The sequence below is a fragment of the Bombyx mori genome, chromosome 23, assembly GCF_030269925.1.
Source record: "Bombyx mori chromosome 23, ASM3026992v2".
NCBI lineage: Eukaryota > Metazoa > Arthropoda > Insecta > Lepidoptera > Bombycidae > Bombyx > Bombyx mori.
This window is the reverse complement of record NC_085129.1, coordinates 4,105,704-4,126,890: the sequence shown is the minus strand read 5'-3', so window position 1 is coordinate 4,126,890 and position 21,187 is coordinate 4,105,704. Positions and strand designations below refer to the sequence as shown.

The 21,187-nt window shown below is 34.8% G+C and overlaps 2 protein-coding genes across 2 annotated transcripts in view; one reads left to right on the top strand and one right to left on the bottom strand.

Annotated features, from left to right (window-relative positions):
• Window positions 1–8,702: 8,702 nt before the first annotated feature.
• On the bottom strand, window positions 8,703–16,393 carry LOC101736384 (histone-lysine N-trimethyltransferase SMYD5). The gene is made up of 7 exons (XM_004921668.5): window positions 16,233–16,393; window positions 16,033–16,160; window positions 15,474–15,710; window positions 14,637–14,874; window positions 14,174–14,351; window positions 13,362–13,576; window positions 8,703–12,280 (listed from the first exon to the last, which is right to left on the bottom strand). The coding sequence occupies exons 1-7, from the start codon at window positions 16,269–16,271 to the stop codon at window positions 12,161–12,163; spliced, it is 1,155 nt and encodes a 384-aa protein (XP_004921725.1). The 5' UTR covers window positions 16,272–16,393; the 3' UTR covers window positions 8,703–12,160.
• A 2,406-nt stretch (window positions 16,394–18,799) lies between these two features.
• Window positions 18,800–21,187, top strand: part of LOC101736252 (structural maintenance of chromosomes protein 3) — a 28,319-nt gene continuing 25,931 nt past the window's right edge. The window contains exons 1-4 of the mRNA XM_004921667.5: window positions 18,800–18,930; window positions 19,039–19,153; window positions 20,158–20,297; window positions 20,650–20,808. Coding sequence (XP_004921724.1) covers window positions 18,916–18,930; window positions 19,039–19,153; window positions 20,158–20,297; window positions 20,650–20,808 — 429 coding nt within the window. The 5' untranslated portion in view covers window positions 18,800–18,915. The remainder of the gene's footprint in view (window positions 18,931–19,038; window positions 19,154–20,157; window positions 20,298–20,649; window positions 20,809–21,187) is intronic.

The following is a 21,187-nucleotide window of genomic DNA, read 5'->3' as shown; positions in this document are numbered from 1 at the left end:
AATAGAAAAGTAGTAAAAATCCATAAAAATATTTAGGTGAAAAACAAGCGGCGTGTGCGTGTACAACGCGCGGTGCGGTCGGCGATAGTCTTATTTTTATATTTTTGTTCTTTTTCTTTTTTGCTTTTTTTTTTATAACTGGCCATGCGATAGGTTTTATGTCTACTCTCATTAAAAAAAGAACCAAATTAGTTAAAACTAAATCGTTTTTTTTTCAGGCTTATGGGTTGTCGATATGTATGTTTGCCTTACAAAAAAATATTGTTTTGATGAATAGCTTGCGGAACAAAAACACCAAAAGTCTTGCTGAACTCATCAGCTTAGATACATACGTACAGCTTATAAAAAATATACATAAATATAATTAAATATATATATACAAACTTGAAACGCTTTCAGCATAATTAGATAATGAGTATCTGTAAACGTTTGGGTAAACACGCAATATCACAGCATATATAACATAATCTTCTAATATGTAACTTCAATGTGCCTATCCAATCAAGGTATTACGTATGATGGCCGATTCAATCACTACAGTCGCTAGAGCATATGTGTAGAAGGCATTCATTCGGTTTTAGTGGAATCCCGTAGGCAGTTCGCTGAAAATGACGTTAGCCGTACAAACTAAATGAATAGGCGAGCGATGAATAAGCGTATTTCGACTAACATGCCAATGAACATTTAAATCTATATATTATATAAAAATGAATTGCTCTTCGTTAGTCTCGCTAAAACTCGAGAACGGCTGGACCCATTTGGCTAATTTTGGTCTTGAATTATTTGTAGAAGTCCAGAGAAGGTTTAAAAAGTAGATAAATATCAAAATTCCTTTTGTTTGTTTTATGTTTATTTTATACAATAGTTTCGGTTTTTTGTTTATCGATTGAGGCACTATGAAGTCTGCCGGGTCAGCTAGTCGTATGATAATTTAGTGATTCGCTCAATGTTGTTATACCTCTTGGCACTAATCAATTGTAGATATTATAGCCTTAAAGTTTTGTTTTCTATTTCTGCAGGTGATGAGGCGAATTATCCGTGCGGATAGATACCAACGACTAATAAATACCTATATCAAAAACAATAAATACAGTCCACTCTCATATACCACAACGCAACATATAAGTATACCACCATCCAGCTATTTTTGCTGCTAACCACATAGCAGTAAGACTATGCAGATTATTAATTACTTTTTTTGGGATTAAAGAATGGCTTCCCAGTTTCCCCGGAGTGAGGAGGAGGCGAACTCAAAAGTTCAGCTAGGCGAGAGAGTTGCTAACATCTGAGTAACACTGATACTGAACAGAGACCACCTCTGAGTATAAAGACGCGAGAACACTTTTATGTAAACTGTGACTTATTAACTCAGACGATTCAGCTTGGATAATCGTATACTTTACTAAAGCAAAAATAAACAAAAGAACTAAAAAAGACAATGTAAATTTGACAATTGAATTTAAAGTAAAAAAAAAGAACACACCGCAATAATACAACAATTCAATCATATTAGCTGAGCTAAATCGAATACTTGAATCAACTTTGATAGTTAATAAGATTACATATGGCGGCACTGAAAATTTCGGGAATTAACGAAGTGACACAACATTACTATTTAAAAATGTATTTATTGCTTTTCGAAGTATTTATTCTCCGCGAAATTTGACACATTTTTCCATACGATGGAACCAATTATTGAAGCAACCATTCCATTCGGAAGTTGGGGTCTCCAAAATGGCCGTTTTGTAGGCGTTCACTTCTTCAGGTGATGAAAATCTCTGTCCACGCAATTTATTCTTTATTTTAAGGAAAGTATAGAAATCATTAGGGCTTAGGTCGGGGCTGTACGGCGGATGGTCTAATAATTCTATGTTTTCTTGCTCAAAAAACTCTTTTGTTCTGTGCGCGGTGTGAGAACTCGCATTTTCGTGATGGAGGATGATGCGGCGGTTGCAGTTCTCTTTACGGAGTTCAGAAACGACCTGTGGCAAACAAATGCTAGCATACCATTCTGCATTAAACGTTCTTTGTCCCTCAAGAGGAATAGTCGTAACATGGCCGGTTTTGGAGACAAACATGGCCACCATTTTTTTTGCAACACTCCGTGAACGAACAATTTTTGTTGGTTTTAACTCAATTTCGAACACCCAAACTCGTGACTGGTTTTTTGTTTCGGGTTCGTACGCGTATATCCAGGATTCGTCACCTGATACAATGTTGTATACAGCATTTGAGGATCCTGCGTGGAATCTTTCGAGAGTTCTGACGCACCAAGTAACGCAAGCCGCTTTTTGCTCTTCACAGAGCTAATGCGGATCCATCGGGAAAACAACTTTTTTACACCTAATTGTTCATGCAAGATTATTTGTATTTGACTCATGCCAATGTCTAAAGTTGCCTGAATTTCGCGGTATGTCACATGTCGATCTTCCTCAATCAGCTTACACACAGCATCAACGTTTTCTTGGGTGACTGCAGTTTTTGGACGACCTTGACGGGGATCATCACTGAGTTTGACACGTCCACGTTGAAACTCAGCAAACCAGCGATTAATTGTGGTTTTGGATGGGGCTTCATCACCAAATGCAGAAATCATCCGGTCAACACACTGCTTTTGTGTTAAACCACTTCGAAAGTCATAATAAATCATCGCTCTTGAATTTTCTCGAGTCAATTCCATTTTCTCAACGACTAAACAAGTTTGACAAAACCTCGTGACAAGACCGAGAATCTTTTTTTAAATAAATAAATGGTATTCGATTTTTAAAACCAAGGAGTTTTCAATTAAAAAGATTTTAATATGACAGGAACAGTGGAAATATTCCATTCCCGATACTTTTAATGCAGCCCTCGTAGATACTTTTTCAGTACAGAGCTGTGCTAAAGAACTATTAAACTGATCTTACCATTAATACAATAACAAAAAAGTAACTCCATAAAATAAAACATCATTACTCATCTGTAAACCGCATTAAAACTCGTTTTTTATCAACAAAGCAATATCTCGTTTCGCCCGAAGAACGCTCAAGTAACTCAATAACAGACGACAAAGGCATTTGAGTATGAAATTCGCCAATTATACGCAACCCGATCAGAACACCAATATCCACGGACGGATCACAATTAAATACCCCGTCGTCGCAAAGGGGATGATTTTAATTTAAATCTGGCCATCTAATAGAAACCGCTCGATGGTCTCTATCGAATTTCGGCGAACGGGAAACGTGAAGCGAATGCAACTCGAAGCGTCTTTTTGTGGTGCTTAATTAATGTCATTTGGTGCCGAATGAAAAAACGACGCTTAAGATTCGCTCGGCGATTTGTAGTCGAAATTTCGATAGGAATTTATACGTAGATTTTGAAGTCGTCGTGGCCTAAAGGATAAGACGTCCGGTGCATACGTGTTGAGCGATGCGCACCGGTGTTCGAATCTCAGGCGGGTGTACCAATTTTTCTAATGAAATACGTACTCAACAAATGTTCACGATTGACTTCCACGGTGAAGGAATAGCATCGTGTAATAAAAATCAAACCCGCAAAATTATAGTTTGCGTAATTACTGCTGGTAGAACCTCTTGTGAGTCCGCGCGGGTAGGTACCACCGCCCTAACTATTTCTGCCGTGAAGCAGTTATAACTTTATGGAGAATAGAATAAGATCATGTTACGTAAATTACCGTGAAGCTACACTAGTTAAAACCTAAAGTGTAGTGCAAAATATATTCAACTGTTTTCTCTTTCTAAATTTTTTTAGCGTAACAATCGTAAACTTGCAGCTGAACATATCTTGGCTAAGTTCAGAACACCTCACGGATTGCTCGAACAATAAAGCACGTTAAACGAGGAAATCCCACAAAAGGAAAATTTAATTTTCAAAACAAACATTTCTTCGCCCGGGAAACATTCTAAAGCACTTTAACGTTATTATCCCAAGACATCGACGTCCCGAGTCATATTAAATTCTTTATTCGTTTTTATTTTCGCGGGGTCACGAAGCCGCAGCCCGAATTCCTGCGACGCCTTTGATCTAAGTCAAACAAAAAAAACAAAAAACAAGAACAAAAAAAACGAAAATGCACTTCCAGTGTCTTCATAAAGGGGAGAAAAATATAATTTATTCACGAGATAATTTTCTCCTCCCTTTTTAAAGGATAGACATCGTTTGAAATACGGCGAACGTGAATGTTTGCACTGGGCTAGGCTCAGTCAGCTCTCTAGGGCTCTACCTGTCAGTATTGCACTGTTCTTCGTCCATCATATCTTTGTTAGTTTTTCGAAGCTTTACTTTATGTTTCACCTTGTATTCCCCGGTGAGACTTATTCGTCTTTAGACTGCGTACATAAAATGAAATTGCCCATTTATCCGAAGCGTTAGCGAGAATAAACAGTTTAATAATATAACACATTATTATCGTATTCGCTCGATGCCTAGGGGTGTTGAGGGTCTAAAATATATTTGTAACGATTAGATGTAGTCCATTAAGCGGCTCACAGACATAATTACGTGAAGTTCGTTGACCTTAATATAAATTGAATTACTAAGCAATAATTTCTGCCGCGCGCTTCAGACAACCACACGTGATGGTTACACAGAAATACAGATTGTTGTATTCAAATTCAGGTGGCCAAACAACACCACCTTCAGCTGCTACTCATAATAGCAAACACGCCGAAAAACCGAGGAAATAAGTTTATTTATTTATTGCATAGATGGTTGGACGAGCTCACTCACAGCCGACCTGGTGTTAAGTGGTTACCGGAGCCCATAGACATCTACAACGTAAGTGCCGCCACCCACCTTGAGATATGAGGTCTAAGGTCTCAGTTTAATTACAACGGCTGCCCCACCCTTCAAACCGAAACGCATTACTGCTTCACGGCCGAAATAGGCAGGGTGGTGGCACCTACCCGTGCGGACTTACGACAGGTCCTACCACCAGTACGTACAACTAGTGTGGATTCCACTAAGAACGAAAATTTTTAAAAATGTTATAAATAAATGTAGACCGAAGTTACATGTTCAACAGCCCAAGCTAAGATTTCTAAGATTTTTTCGTGTTATGGGTACCGAAAGGACATATGAGACATGAACAAGTACAAGCGGACCCTGAACTCCAAACGTCCCATCCGTAATTCGTATGTAATCACCAAGCCAACGAGGCGAGCTATACTTCTATATTGTGAAGGTCACAGTGACATACCCGATCTTCTCAATTACAATTGACTAAATTCATGTGACATTATCCGACCGACATTAAAAACAAATGAACATCAATAATGCTTCTTCACCTCGACAATAAATTTATATATCCATCTTACCACGACTCCGAACCGAGACGCAAACAATTCTCGTTTATCGCAAAATTCGAGTCAGATTAATAATTCAGAGTACCTACACAAGACGAGGCCCGACAACAAACAAGAATAATTTCGTCAATTCACAATTAACCGCGGCTGCCGAACACTGTTCACCTCTCAATCATAATTAACTGTAGTTAGCTCTCAGATCCTGGATAGCGACTTGGATACTCTTGAACTTACAAATTAATCAAGAGCCAAACGAACCGAGTATTTCGATGGAAAGCAGTCTACTTGTTTAAGTTAAATCATACTTTAGGAAGCCTATTTATTTGTTGAAAATCACAAAAACATATTATTAACCCACTGAGTTTCTCGCCGGATCTTCTCAGTGGGTCGCGATTCCGATCCGGGGATAGATTTTGCGAAGCACTGCTTTTGCCAGGGCTAGTGTTAGCAAATTCTCTCAGGTAGAGTCCTTTAGACTAATATCGAATAGGTAGGAGAAAATAATTATAAAAATACCCTTGATACACAGTGTCATTATTGTTACTTAAATTGTTACATACTTGTTACGATCATTGTTGTCGATGGTTAGACGAATTTACGAATAAAATGTCATTAAGTTTTTAGTTATTAAGTGTTGTATCCATTATAAGTTTTTAATGGAGTCGATAAACAATACAACGTAAATGCCCTAACAATGCTGAAACGTGAAAGCAAAGCGGTAATGCCTAACGGCTAATTCACTGTTCAAATTGGAATTTAACGCATGGCTTCTTCACGGCAGAAATAACCAGGATGGTGATGTGTTATTCTATTCTCAGGACAGATCGTCAATGGAGATAATTAACGACTGCCGGTGAAATTTTGCGTGGAGCGGTAGCATTAGTTTGTATGAGCTAGCTCCTGCAATCTCTCAGTGCTGTCTCGGCATGACGGCAGGGTGTTCGGGTGAAAAAATAACGGAGGGATTATTTAGTGGTCTCAAACTCCTACATACACTCAACAGCTACACGGGGCGATATGTCGATAGATTTTACCTTCCGTCCCAAAAAAAAATTATATAAAGGGATGGTGATACTTCTGCATGTGGACTGACAGTATGTCCTACTAGTATCTACTTGCTAGGATCAGTGATAGCAACTTCGCCAGGTTTGAGCCCCGTGAGCTCACCAACTCGTTCCGTAACGCTGATAATATAACCTAGGAATAAAATATTTAAATAAAAACACTATCTATATGCCATATCATGAACCAATAACCAAATTACAAGTATGTACATAATATGAAATATCTATATCACTTGATAACCAATTCGTGTGTGTTCAATTTATTGATTGAATTTAACAATTTGCATTTAAATCACTTGTGTTGACGGCCTAGATCAATAAAAAGGCAGCCTTACTAGATCTTTCCGAATTAATCAAATAAATAATTTTGCTAAAGTATCTCCGTGCACAGTCCTTTCTTCTGAATTTCAACATTACCTTTTATGAATGACCGTTACTTTAGTAAAAGAGAACTTTGAAACGATGTTCATTAGTAAATTTCCTTTTCGCGAACCGAACGACTGGCGAAAATTAAAATTATTATGTACACGGCCTCTTTCAAGATGATCATTAAAATAATGAATACGCTTTCAGAAATCTTAGGAAACCGAAAACTTTCTTATTCGTGTAATTTTGGAACATGTGACGACGAACGGAAAGAAAATTAATATTCCTTTAAGCCGAATACCAGGTTTCGTGATATTTGAATGTCAAAGAAACGTTTTTCGCTTCACATTACGAGTATTAAACAAACACATTAGTACATATGACAAATTCAATCTTAGAAATAGTCCTACAAGCTTAAAATTGCTATTTTTTTGTTTCCGACGAAGATGGATCATCTGATTGTAAATGATTACAGCCATTGATGGAGACAATGTCGGCGCCGATAGCCGCTGAGGACTCGTTTAGAGGACTGGTACATGGACGGTGTACTGGACCATATACCTACTTCCAGGTGTCATAAAGCGGTGGGCTAAACACACATATACATTCGTCTTTCATATACCTACAGTACTGTCTGTAACGCTTAATAAGAGGCAGGCCTCTGTGCAGTTTTCATTGCGACAAATGATGTTAGGGGCTCCCTTTCAATTTGAAGTTATAGACGGAAAAAACCTTGGAAAACGGGTAGTGGCTTCAAAATTTTTATTTATTGAAAATTTTTTTACTGGTAGTAGGACCTCTTATGAGTCCGTGCGGGTAGGTACCACCACCCTGCCTATTTCTGCCGTGAAGCAGTGATGCGTTTCGGTTTGAAGGGTGAGGCAGCCGTTTTAGCTATACTGAGAAGTTAGAACTCATATCTCAAGGTGAGTGGCGCATTTACGTGGTAGATGTCTATGGGCTCCAGTAACCACTTATCCAACAGGTGGGCTGTGAGCTTGTCAACCCATCTAAGCAATAAAAAAATCCGTAGTACAAATATCAATGTTAATAAATTACAAGCAACAAATATCAATGCTATAAATCTGCTAGTACTAATTTGCAAAACTAAATAATCGGAGAGGAAGTGATGTTCTGTCGCATGAAAGTTGGGAACGTAAGCGAACTCTGGCTCCAGACGTTATCAAAACGATTTTTTTTTAGGATATCAACAATTAATTTTATGAATGCCTGCTTTTAAAAGACTGACCTGCCTCTCTTTGATCTAACGGAATCTTTTAACGTAAGTTTAACTAACTTTTGAAAGTCATCGTGGCCTAAAGTATCACACGCTTGGTGTATTCGTATCAAGCGATATGTTTCTAATCCCGCAGGCAGATACCAATTTTTCTAATGACATACGTACTCAAAAAATGTTCACGACTGAATTCCACGATGAAAGAATAACATCGTGTAATAAAAAACAAAAACGAAAACTTTATAATTGCGTAATTACTGGTAGTAGGATGTCTTATGATTCCACACGGGTAGGTGTAGGTACCAAGTGGGGTTTGCCGTTGTACTGTAAAAGCTGAGATTTAAAACTCATGTCTCAAGGTGGACAGCGGCATTGACGTGGTTGATGTCTATGGGTTCTGGTTACCACTTAACACCAGACCGACCGTGAGCTTGTCCACATATTATCTAAGCAATAAAAAAGAATTGCTTTGTTTTTATTATTTGTTAAGCTATTCCATAGCTTTTATCGCGGGCTTTGAGCGCGGCGACCGAATCAAGAAATTCCGTAACAAAAATAAAACCTAACATACCCCACTCCACCTACCATGTAGCTCGCGTTTAACACATTCACACGTTGCGCTTGTGTAGTGTTTGTGAATAAGCGCGTGCCCGTACCCGAATGCCACACGTTTTTTTTTTAAATCTAATTTTTGTAATTAGCTTAGAGAAACGAAACAGGAAAAAACGGTTTTAAATTAAACAAAAAAATATTTATTATCATAAACTTCAATACGTAACAAGCATACACAATATTACAAAAAATTCGTTAACTTAGTTTAGAGAAACAAATATTTTTCAGAGGTAGGAATTTCGATTCCTTTTTCAGAGCGTAATTGAATATTCTCCATTCAAAGAGATCGAATACAGAGAAGCCTTTGACAAACAAAAGTAAACTCTATTTTACAACAATATCTAAATTTTCTACCACAATAAATATTTTCGTTGTTCTTATATATTTGGCACAATACACTAGTATATATCAACATTGGAATAATTTAATATCTACTTTTAAAACACATTTTCCGACAATGATATCTTTGACTTATTAGAATATATCGTTGTACTTAAGAGTTAAAAAATCGTAGCAAATGTATCTGAATATGACAAATAGAACGTAGAAAAAAATCTTCAAAATAACAAATGCGAGATTTAAGTGTGAAATTAATTATTATTTTAATTACGTTTAGGAAGAAACGAAAGTAAAATGACTTAAAAAGTGTACAAAACTTAAAACCATACGTATTATTTGAAAACGCGTTATGTGTGCGATTTCATAACGCGATTTCGATTTAAGAAAAAAGTATCGCACTTTTTCTCGCTGTAAAGTATGGAGGGTAAAGGTAAGGAGCACCATATTGTATAGGGGACATGTTGAAAAAGTGTCCAATTGTAAACAGCATGTATCGTCCCGATAATCTTTTTATTTGCACATTTCAAAAATTTGCGCCAGATGCAGACGACTTTAAGTCCGTCAAGTGGCACCCTCAAATTGTATCGGACCTCGTACAACAAAATTAAAATTTTCGGTGTCGCCATGGTGACGTCGTTAATAAAAGAAAGATGTGTGGTGTCGTGGGACACTGGATAGGAACGAAGCTTCTTATTATAAAAATATTAACTTTAAGTTCTATTCGAGGTATAAAGAAATTAAAACTGGAGGTTTCGCAACAACCCACGGTCATTCGGTAACGCGCGAACTTATTGTGGTACACTTCATTCACGGTTGTTTGCATAAGAGTTAGTGTATTGCGCAAACGAACGTTCTGAGATCATGGTCAATGAATAATAAAAAAAAGTATGTTATTTTTTGTACGTTATTACAAAGTTAAGTCGTACTCTGTGTACATTACTAATAAAAATCTTACGTTACGGACGTTTTTCCCGGTTAGGGTACCCCTCCGCATAAGGTAAGTCCCATGGAACTTCGTTCCAAAAGAACGATCAATTGTTGAGAACGAGAAAATATTTCGCTTCTATTTTAAGCAAGAAAGGTGTGATGACGTGCTAAACAAACATATCCTGCGAAGTACCTAAATTACACCAGGCCGTGGGAGTAGATAGAGGTGAGTGGCACTTACTTAACTGGCGTGTTTTGAATGTGCTATATTGTAAAAAACAAAAATAGTTTTTTTTTTCTTCCTTTATATGCTGACCGTACACAGCAAGTTATTATTGGAAGACTCTCCGAAATAGCGCTAGTGTAGGAATGATATGAATGTAGCAGTTTTAAACAAAGGGAAGTTGGATTGAAGTGAAGTTTGGCAGTTTTTGGCGCTGTTTTTAACATCTTTCCACTTGCTACCATGGCGCCATCTTAATTGACTCAGCTGACTTTTAGTAGACTTGAAGTGGAGTAATTCCCGAAGAACGGTACTTTCTTTGAGATTTCGCTGTGCACCTATTTAAATAAAAACCAATTGCCGATTTGAAATACAAGATCATAAATTTATCTATAATTACGAATCATGCACTTTTACACATAACGTATACATACTAAATATACTACAATAAATATTCATATCATTTTTCATATACAAATTGACTTATTTGTCGCATTTCGTAATGAAATGAAATTTTATTTCATTTACTAACAACACTGAAATATATATACGTGTCTACTGAATTACTACGCATTAACATGATTAATCAATATAATTATATATAAGTTATACAGTTTAGGCCAATTTAATAGAATTCGATTTATATTTGTATCATCAGTTTCTTATAGAATAATAACTCTACATCTACAGATATCTAGAATAATAAGTAAAAAAAGGAATAACCAAAACATTTTATCTACATATAAGACCAACAGGTGTACTTCATAACTAATTTTACAGTTGTAATTTTACTATACGGAAATTGTACCATTAATAAAAGACATAAGTATCTATATCGTTCGTCATCTTGGCACACATAAAATCTACATTCAAGAATATACTATAGTTCTTACAAACGACTGTAAAGGGATTCGTTATTTTTTTAAATTATTTATTTGAAAATAAAGCGTTTGACATCTTTAGATTAAAGTTTAAAATCATTTTAAGAACACATACATTCACTGCGCACCGAAGAACGTGACCAGTCTGAACATAGCTCTCGATAACCGCGCATAAAAAGTCGTAGACAAAGAAAACCATCTATAGTCGGGGAACCCCCAACAGGAATGGAGTTTAGTAATAAAGGTATCCTTATTCAGTTTCAATAACATGTTTAGTTAATATATTAATTACTCATAAATATCTAATTATTTACAATGAATTGCTTAATATAATTACTTATTTGTTTATAAAAATAAGCAATTAAGCGTTGTATAAAAAAAGTACTATTTAAAAATTTGGAGTATAAATTAGGCAGTTTCGACACACTCAAATCTCGACACTAGCATGCATGCACACACGCATATGTAACAGAAAGAGAAAGAGATAAAGAAAAGGGGGTGTTCAATGACCTCTTATTAATAATTTATTTACCTTTTCATTCATAATATTAATGGTATTCACTTGTAGCACTATTCTTATATTTCTAAATCCAATAGATCCCCTAATTCAGGTTCCATGATCCATTTAAATACATCATGCTATATTTTATTATTTGATTGACCGTTGTTATCCTTAGCTAGTTTTTTGGCAATTTTTAATATAGAAAAAGTATTTAAATCACTTTATTGCTAGGTGCTGAGGTCTTCCAATCAAATAAATACCATATTTTGAAAAACATTGATTTGTTCATTCATTACATTGAGTTTTATTAAATTCTCAATATGCCGGCTGATGGAAAGGAAGGGCTCTCTATAGCAACTTCCTGGGACCGGACCCTTAAATATTTTAACGAAAAATAAAACAAACTAATATGATGTTACGCTTATATACTTGAAATGTGGGTTTTCTTGTATAGATTGTGGACGGCTCAGATGTGGCTTTATAAACCAAACTTCGTAATTATAATAATAAAGCCCTATAATGTTTTCACTAAATTATAATAAACATTAGCAACTATAAAACACTAAATATTTCACTTTACAATTGGTACTACAGAGAAGTTCACACAACTAATTAACTATATTGTCTGTTCACTTTTTCATGGCCAATGACCAGAGTTTATTGCTCAAATGCCTAACAAACAAAAGGCGAGCAAATTAGAACATCAGTCATCCGCATCTATTTCGTCTTCGCTCATATCTTCTTCGCTGGTGCAGTCTGGCTGAGATGCTTCAGTTGTGCAACGATCACACCAGCATACGAACAGATAATTTTGGGCTAGTTCCTAATGAAAATAAAAATATATATTATCATATTCTTAATCTTTTTTTATTGCCCTTTAGGCAGACAAGCATACGTTCCACCTGATGGTGAGTGGTTACCGCCGCCCATGGACTTCAGCAATGCCAGGGGCAGAGCCAAGCCGCTGCCTACCGCTTAATACTCTCCACAAGCCCCATTTGAAGGACATGTCATAGAGCTGGAGAAACACTGTAGAGGGGAGCTCATTCCATAGCCGGATGGTACGTGGCAAAAAAGACCTCTGGAAACGCACTGTGGATGACCGCAGTGGCTCCAGGTACTATGGATGAACTCTACTCTGGTGGAAAGTGGTGTGATGGTAAAAACGAGATAATGGTATAATCTCAAATAATTAATTTTCCAAAGCAGTCCCCATGGACCATGCGGTACAAAATACAGAGGGAACCGAAATCCCTCCGCAGACCCAGAGGTTCCAAGCGATCTGTGAGAATGGGATTATCGACAATTCGAACGGCCCCCTTCTGTATGGAGTCAAATGGAAGAAGCTGGTATTTGGGAGCCCCGGCCCAGAGATGGGAGCAGTACTCCATGCAAGGCCAGACTTGTGCTTTATAAAGCAAAAGTCTTTGTATTAGTAAATATCAAGCAGTTATTATTGACATTGCACCTTCAATTACATTGCCCATCTTGAAATGTGAAGTCAAAGTCTAAATTACACTGAAAAATTCAAAATTTACAAACTCAGCTACTACTCATTCATTTTATGCTCATATTTAATAATACAAATCAAAAAATAATCCTTAATGTATAACTTTATCAAGTTTTATTTAACTATATTTAACTATTTGGACAAATTTGATACTAACCCAAGAATTAATCAAAATCATTATCATATTACTTTCGAGTACAATAAGCAACCTATCTATTAAACCCATGGGGATTTATGGTTTTAGTACAAATCTTTTTCATTAATGTGCTCAAATATCTTACATGTTGTCTCTGTGGCTACTAATGTGAAATCAAATCCTACCCTGATTTGCCAATACAACAGGCTAGTCTGCCGGAACTACTTTACTACCAGGTTAACAATACCTTTTGCTTACCTTTTGCCTAGAATGACGCGATCTTCTCAGAGCACATTCATCTAAATAACTTATACATATCTCTTCCCCGGGCATTATTGGCTTTACAGCTTTTAATTGAATTCTATGGTTGCCATATGGAAATGAGGACTCAGCATTTGGAGCACAACTGTGATTGCAAGCACTTTGTAACTGATATAGACCTGATCCTTCCGTGTTTAGGAAAGTTCCGGATTCTGCAACAAATATACATTACATCGATTTAATGGTACCAATGAGAAAATTCTGTATTAAAGTGAAATAAATTTAGCCTGCACTCAATAGAATATTGAGATATAAAAAATTACAATGAAGCAACAAAATTAACTGTATTTATGAACATTAAAGATATTTATCAAAACAAGCCAAATGTACCTTATCCCAAATAACCATTTATTTTTATATTTTGTGTCTATTTATTTGTTAATGTTTTTTAAGGATCACAAAAATAACTAGACAGATTTTTTGAAACTGGATTGTTGAGTTTCAATTCATGTCAAAATGGTGACTCACTAAAGGTACGAAATAGTTTTTTTTAATATCTACCCACCAATACAAGTCTAACCCATAATCAATATAAGACGAAATAATGATAATGATGATGAAATGTTTCTGAATATTCCAAAAATTTGTATTTTTTTTCTATATTTTTTACTACTTTACATGAGCATACAATTAGCCATCACTGACAGATATTTATAGGCTTTGGTGAACAATAAATGCGAGTTGAATCACAAGCTCCACATTTAGTACAATAAAATACTAGTCAAAATTGTATTTTAAATGTTACTTACCATCCTGAACATACTCATAAAGTTTGTCTATAAACAAATCCAACTGCTGCCTTTCATCATCTGACATGGTGAGCTCTAGTACGGCATTTACCCACATTGATAGAGGACTTGTACCTATACCTTGGCCATTTGTACCTATCAGCGCCATTAGAGAGCAAAAACCTTCTGGAGAGAGGAACTGAAAAAGAAGGAATTTGTTTTCAAAATTTCAATGGTATCTTTCACTCTTTGCATTAAAATATAAAGTTACTAAAAACAAAAATAGTTGAATGACTCTATCTCCATATCAAAATTAGTATGTGGAATTCAAGACCAAATATTTTTAAATTATTGGATAGACGTGTGAGAAATTCTTTGGTCATTTTTAAGAGACCCAATGGAACAAATGGTGTGTTACACATCACACATCAAGGTGTCTTATGTTAACTTGATGATAAACTTTGTAGTTTATAAAATCCAATACCTCCTGAATGTATTCACCATTAATAACATTACTGGTAAGTTCTCGCAATGTTTCCAATTGACTAGTGAACTGTTCTCCGAGTAGCTTGTGTACTAATTCTGCATCTTCATTGACTGTTCTATGGCAGAACTGTTTGAATTTCAATGCTGCTGCTTGGGGATCTGAGCTCTGCTGTATAAATGCCAGTATTCTTACAAGCAGCATTATGTTTGTTGTTTCAGGAGGGTAGTGCATCTGTCTGAAAATATTTTCATAGTATAGTATTTTCATTACTTTTGGTAAGTCATAAACATGTTTAAAACTATATTATAGTTTCTCTCGTTTCAAATACTTTGCAGTTACAAGTCACAGATAACTAAGATGTTCTTAGTTGACTTCTGAATAATGTGCTGATGAAAGAATATTATGATAATAAAAAAATGTGACATTAACTATAATTAATTGTATTTTGTACTAAAAACCTATGACTTAGAATTCACGTCTCAATATGGGTGGCTACATTTACAATGTTAATGTCTAGTCTTCAGTGATCGCTTAGCATTCAAATGTAATGAACTAATTAACACTTCTTTACACTAAAGGTAGTTAAATTTTAGTATCATTGTGTAGGGTAGGTATCTTCAGCCTGCTTTTCTTTTAAGTAGGTGACATTCCAATTTGGAAGGTAAACAACCTCAATTGGCAGTACAACCTTCTGTGTAAAAGTGGAATGTATCTTTCATTTTGTGATATCTATCACCTCCAATAACCAATTAACGCCAGGTAGCATTTTAGATCCAAGCTATGAGCCAATATTTCCAATTAAAAATTAATTGTATATTCTTTAAGTTTACTCACTTCCAAGCTTCTAGGAGAATCATAATAGGATGCTGAGCATCTGCTGTATCATGACACAAAATTCTATGGTAGGTGTCATAAGCTCGTTGTCTACAAGCATCCGAACAATACAATATTTCACATTGGCTGCAACCTGTCAAGTTCTCTAAATTTGTCTCGTAACAGTCGGAATGTGGTAAAACTATATCTGGTTTGCATGATAAACGCCTCACATTCTGTTCCGGAGTTTCTAGCGGCCTGTAAAAGTAGAAATCAATCATTACCAATCAAAATATTTTTTGGACTTAGTCCTTTATCCCTAATCTTTACTAATTGTCATATAAACTAGTATTTACCAAATATTGAATAAATACCGATTTAATTATAATATATCTATGAATTAAACATAACACTAATACATACTTTAACAATATAAGCTTTAACATTTGCAGAATTACTGGAATTTTTTTATGGACAAAGGTCGATTTATAAAGGTGGGTGGTTTTAAATAGTGTACTTATCCAAGTACATTGTATGTAAAAGGTCCTTCCTCGTGTATGCTTCGTACCTACTACCTTACCTCATACAATTATCACAAGCAAGATATCTATACGCCGCATTCCAAGCGAATTGACAAGAAACCAAGGGATCCTCTTCAAGAATTACATCTCCTTGATTATACTGTTTTGTAGCAAATAATCCTTTGCCCTGTTAAAATTTGAGCCGCTTAATAACAAACACAAAGTATAATTTTTCGACCCAAATAAAAACGAATTTTACCTTTTTGGTATTATAATTTCTTACTTCAAATCCATCCATATTTAAAAATGTATAGTAATTTAATATCGGAATATTATGAGTATAAATGCAAAATTTATTTATTTATTTCGATGATGCCTTGCCTTTATTTGAGGTTAGATACTTTTTTTATGGGATTTAATGACCTGGTCTGTAAGACCTTTAAGTCATGAGATTAAACACAGATAGATAAGACATTTAAAAACAGGAAGTTAATGCAGAAGGTGGGTTAAATTATTTACAGTTTCCACTGACTTTTTGCCGGGAACGCGAGTAGTGAAATTGTGTAATTTGTTTTATTTTGTCTATTTAGTGCTTCTTCAGGTTTAAATCTGCAATAACGGTGGTTTATTAAATTGCTTATTATATGTGAAAGTGCACAAATGTGGAAAAATGAAACAAAGCCGCTGAACGTAACTTCTCGGTATCCTCCAAAAGGCCCAATGAAAAAGTCTCAGTAAATGACCAACATTTTACTGAGATTATATTTCATCCCATATCATCTCATCTCATTTCATTTCCTGTCATGTTTCATATTAATCAACTTCATTTAATTTCAAAACATCAATTTTCATTTAAAAAACTTTTCATTAAAATTAAAATAAGACTTCACCTAAAAGTCTTAATTACCAGGTCATAAAATCCCTTTAAAAAAAACAGTTCCACTTTCCAATAGGACAAGCAAAGGTTATAGACGATAGAGCCTAATCCGTTAATTTAACAAAAATTATACAGTGAAAAATGTTAAGGATGAAATGAGGCGAAGTTCGAGACAGTAATCAAATGAAACAAACTAAATGAAACGAGATGGGATAAAGATAATAGAATGATTGCTTAAAACAAATTTAACCACAATTTAAACATAATAATAATTTAAAACAAGTTGATATATTGGGATACATTACCTTTAGTTAAACAAATGTATAACTGGGAGAGGCAATCCGATTAGATAAGCCCAACTTCGAGAGGTCAGCAGGTGTATACAACTCGGCTGGGTAGGGTTCAGTAAATTAAAAAATGTGTTCTCCACACACACATGCCACAGGATTAACCAGTTGAACTGAGAGTGGGCAGCCCACATAGCGTAAAGATCGGACTTCCTATAGAGCAGAAAGAATTGCAAAGTAAAATCGTAATATAATTTACCTAAATCAAAATTTTTTAACATTCTACAAAATAAAAGGAATCTTTAAATTTAATTACATCAAAGCTACTATATAACACGCCTTTATTAGCTTTGGTTTGCTATAGGTATAACTTTAAACTAATTATCAATGTAGTTATAATAGCGGTAATTGCTGAAGTCCATGGGCGACGGTAACCACTCACCATCAGATGGGCCGTATGCTCGTCTGCCTACAAGGGCCATAAAAAAAAATTATAATAAATATGTAATTTAATCAAATTTTATTGAAGACTAGCTGACCCGGCAGACTTCGTAGTGCCTGAATCGATGAATAAAATACCTAAACTTTTGTCTATAATAAAGTTAAAACAAACAAAAGGAATCCGTCCGATGGGAGGGACATCAAAGGAAAAACAAAATTGTTGTTTTTATTTAATTCTGAGCATTTTCATATTTATTACAAACCTTTTAAACCTTCTCTGGACTTCCACAAATCATTCAAGATCAAAATTAGCCAAATCGGTTCAGCCGTTCTCGAGTTTTAACGAGACGAATAGCAATTCATTTTTATTTAAAGAGAAGAAGAAAAAGACGAAGAAAACATCTGTTAGATAAAAAAATTCTACATACAATCAACAACCGATGATAATATTGTATGATTTTGTAATTTTGACACAATATATCGACCAGGAGTCCTCTTAGCGTCGTTCTCCTCATAACTGAGGGTCGTGACTCCCTCGCTACATCAATCTCTCTTGTACGAATGCTCTCCATCTACTGCGATCCTTGGCCTCGTGGAGTGCATCGTGGAGCTTGATGTCCAGAAAAGACCTAATTTGATCCGAGCATCTCGTGGGACTGCGTCCTCTGGGATGTTTACTGTTGTCTGTTTGTAAACACACCATGAATCAGAGTGTTTTTAAATAGCCCCTCACCCCAGAACCCAGTCCGCTCGAATTTAACCGTTCAACGTTTACCCTCAACCTCGCCCGTCACCATCAACTGCTCAAGATTGTGTCCCTCCTTTCGAGAAATGTGTCCGAAGAATTCCAATATTCTACGAATGCATATTGTGGAAAGTCACTAGTACCGACCAGGAAGTCCTAGTGTAAAAAAAATGGTTAATTTTATAGGCTTATTACATACAATGCCATACCGCGACGATAAATCTTCATTAATAACAAGAAAAAGTTTCTACAATTGCAAATTTGTTTTTAATAAATAAAAAAATCATTGGTCGAGTAGAAAGGTAACAAATATTAAATTAATATAAATTATGGAAATTATAACGAATAGTTCAACTATTTACAACTAGATCTATCTACGTCTATATCCACAAATATAATTAAACAATCACTGGCCACTGTTTAGTTGCCAGTTTCTAGCTGAATGGTCAATATTTCAATGCAATTTACGTACAATAATGTCACTTAACTCGGCTAATGTTTTGACATTTGTGTTGACATTCAGAAATGGCGGCGAATGTCTCGTCATAATAAAACTTTGTTTTCGGAGTTTTTTCTGATTTAAACGAAGACAATGCACATAAAACAGGTAAAACAGTCAATAAGTTTTACTTATGACCAAATTAAAAACATAATAGTATTTTCTGTCATTTAATTTTATTACTTTTGTTTGAAGTGACGCTATTTGTTTTTACAGGTAATAATCCAAGGATTCAAGAGTTACCGAGAGCAAATTGTTGTAGAGCCCTTTGATAAACGGCATAATGTAGTCGTGGGACGTAATGGTTCAGGGAAGAGTAACTTTTTCCACGGTAAGCGCATTTACAAAACTAGGATAATTGACACAAATGTTCAGATGCTCCAAAAGTCTTAGGAATTAAAAAGCCGCTTCCTACGCATTTAACATTTTTATTTACATATCTATATAAGTTAACGAATAACAATCATAATCTATAATAGATCACACACAGTCATCTGAACCCATACTAAGGCTCCTTGTGTTGTGGGTACCAGAGATTGACATACTTATACAGTATAAACACAATAAAGACACTGAAGGGACTGCAGTTTATGGTGTTATAGAGAGTTGTCATTAAACATGATATAGATATGACAACACAGAATTATAAAAAAAAAGTTCATTTCAAACTAGCTTTAGTAGCTATATACTTAAAAAGTCTTATTTGATCGTTTTTGTATATAGTTTGCTATTTTTGTGTGACGTCTTTTGCTGCAACAGTAATTTTGTTGTGATTTTTTACTTAATAAAGTGAGGCACATAGGCATGTTGAGAGTCCAATTTAATTCACGACAGATTTGTTATGACTAGAAAGGAAAGATTCAATTTATATATAATTATAAATATATATATATTTATGGCTTAGTTAGGTAGCGAGCTCACAGCCCACCCAGTGTTAAGTGGTTACTGGAACCCATAAACATTTACAATGTAAATGCGACACCCACCTAGAAATATAAGTACTAAGGTCTCAGTATAGTTCTCTTTTACCTATCGTCTTTTGGTTTGAATGCATTTAAAAAACCTTCAAATGTTCCTGTTGACTTGTAAAGTTATGTTTTTCATGTCTCTTTGAAAGTATATGTAAAAGATTTTTGATTTAGGCAATGTTGTATTCTTACTAAATTATATTACTGATATTTTATTATTGATCAAATATATTTATTTTAGAATAGTCTTCATACCTTGGTTTCTAGACACAAACATACAATTGAATTATTCAGCTGTGAGCAAATTAAAGCAATTTAACTGTCAACATTGAAATATTGTAATCACTACTATTTGTATTACTTTCAGCCATTCAATTTGTACTCAGCGATGAATTCTCCCATCTCAGACCTGAGCAGCGGCTGGCCCTACTGCACGAGGGAACTGGCCCTAGAGTCATTTCGGCTTTTGTTGAAATTATATTTGACAACTCTGACAATAGGATACCTGTAAGTTGATTAAATGAATTCATCAGAATAGAATATCTTAATATGAAAATCAACTTATAATTATAATATTAAAATGCTAATGTAAGAATGTTTTAAATTTATAGTATAATGGTTATATAGGAAAATAATTATTTAAAAGGTAATTCGCTTAAAAAAATACTTACAAATTCTTATGCAGGATTTAGCTAATAGCTTGCTAATGGTTTGATTCTTAAAGATTTTTTTAAATGTAGAACTATTTGTCCAGTCACATTTCATTATTCCTTATCTCTTGATAGAGCTAGAACTAGAAAAACATGATGTTCATTAAATTATTTTGTTGATTTTATAGTCACTAAATATTTTGTTACAGATTGAAAAAGATGAGATATTTTTACGACGTGTCATTGGTTCAAAGAAGGATCAGTTCTTCCTCAACAAAAAAGTCGTTCCTCGTTCAGAAGTACTAAACTTGCTTGAGAGTGCTGGGCTTTCTAATTCCAATCCATATTACATTGTGAAACAGGGAAAAGTAAATATTCTTCTTCATAATACCTGTATCGTTTTTATATTCATAATTGGGTAGATGATATTGGCTCCCCCAAAACTTAGTGGTTACTGCAGAATATAGACAGTGAAATAAAAGTTAATATGTGATAATAATTCCATACAGTTATAATTATGACTATCAGATACTTTAAACTGAAACTCATTCAATGCAAATAGTGGAAATAGTCCTACACACATAAATTATGACATATTTTACAGAAAAAATATGTGTTCTGTAGTCTTAGATATAATTGCATAACATTACTAGTGCTAGTGCTAATTCATTTGTAAGTACATTCAAGTTATTTACAGGAATTAAAAAAAAACATTAATTTTTTTTATTTTTTTATTTTAAACTATTC

Bases quoted from the DNA above. Each gene is read 5' to 3' on its own strand.
- LOC101736384 (XM_004921668.5), bottom strand. From the start codon at position 16,271: ATGGATGGATTTGAAGTAAGAAATTATAATACCAAAAAG. The intron at 15,711-16,032 runs GTAAGGTAGTAG...CTACTTTTACAG, and splicing joins GCTTGTGATAATTGTATGAG to GCCGCTAGAAACTCCGGAAC. The intron at 13,577-14,173 runs GTAAGTAACATT...TATTTGTTGCAG, and splicing joins TTATGAGTATGTTCAGGATG to AATCCGGAACTTTCCTAAAC.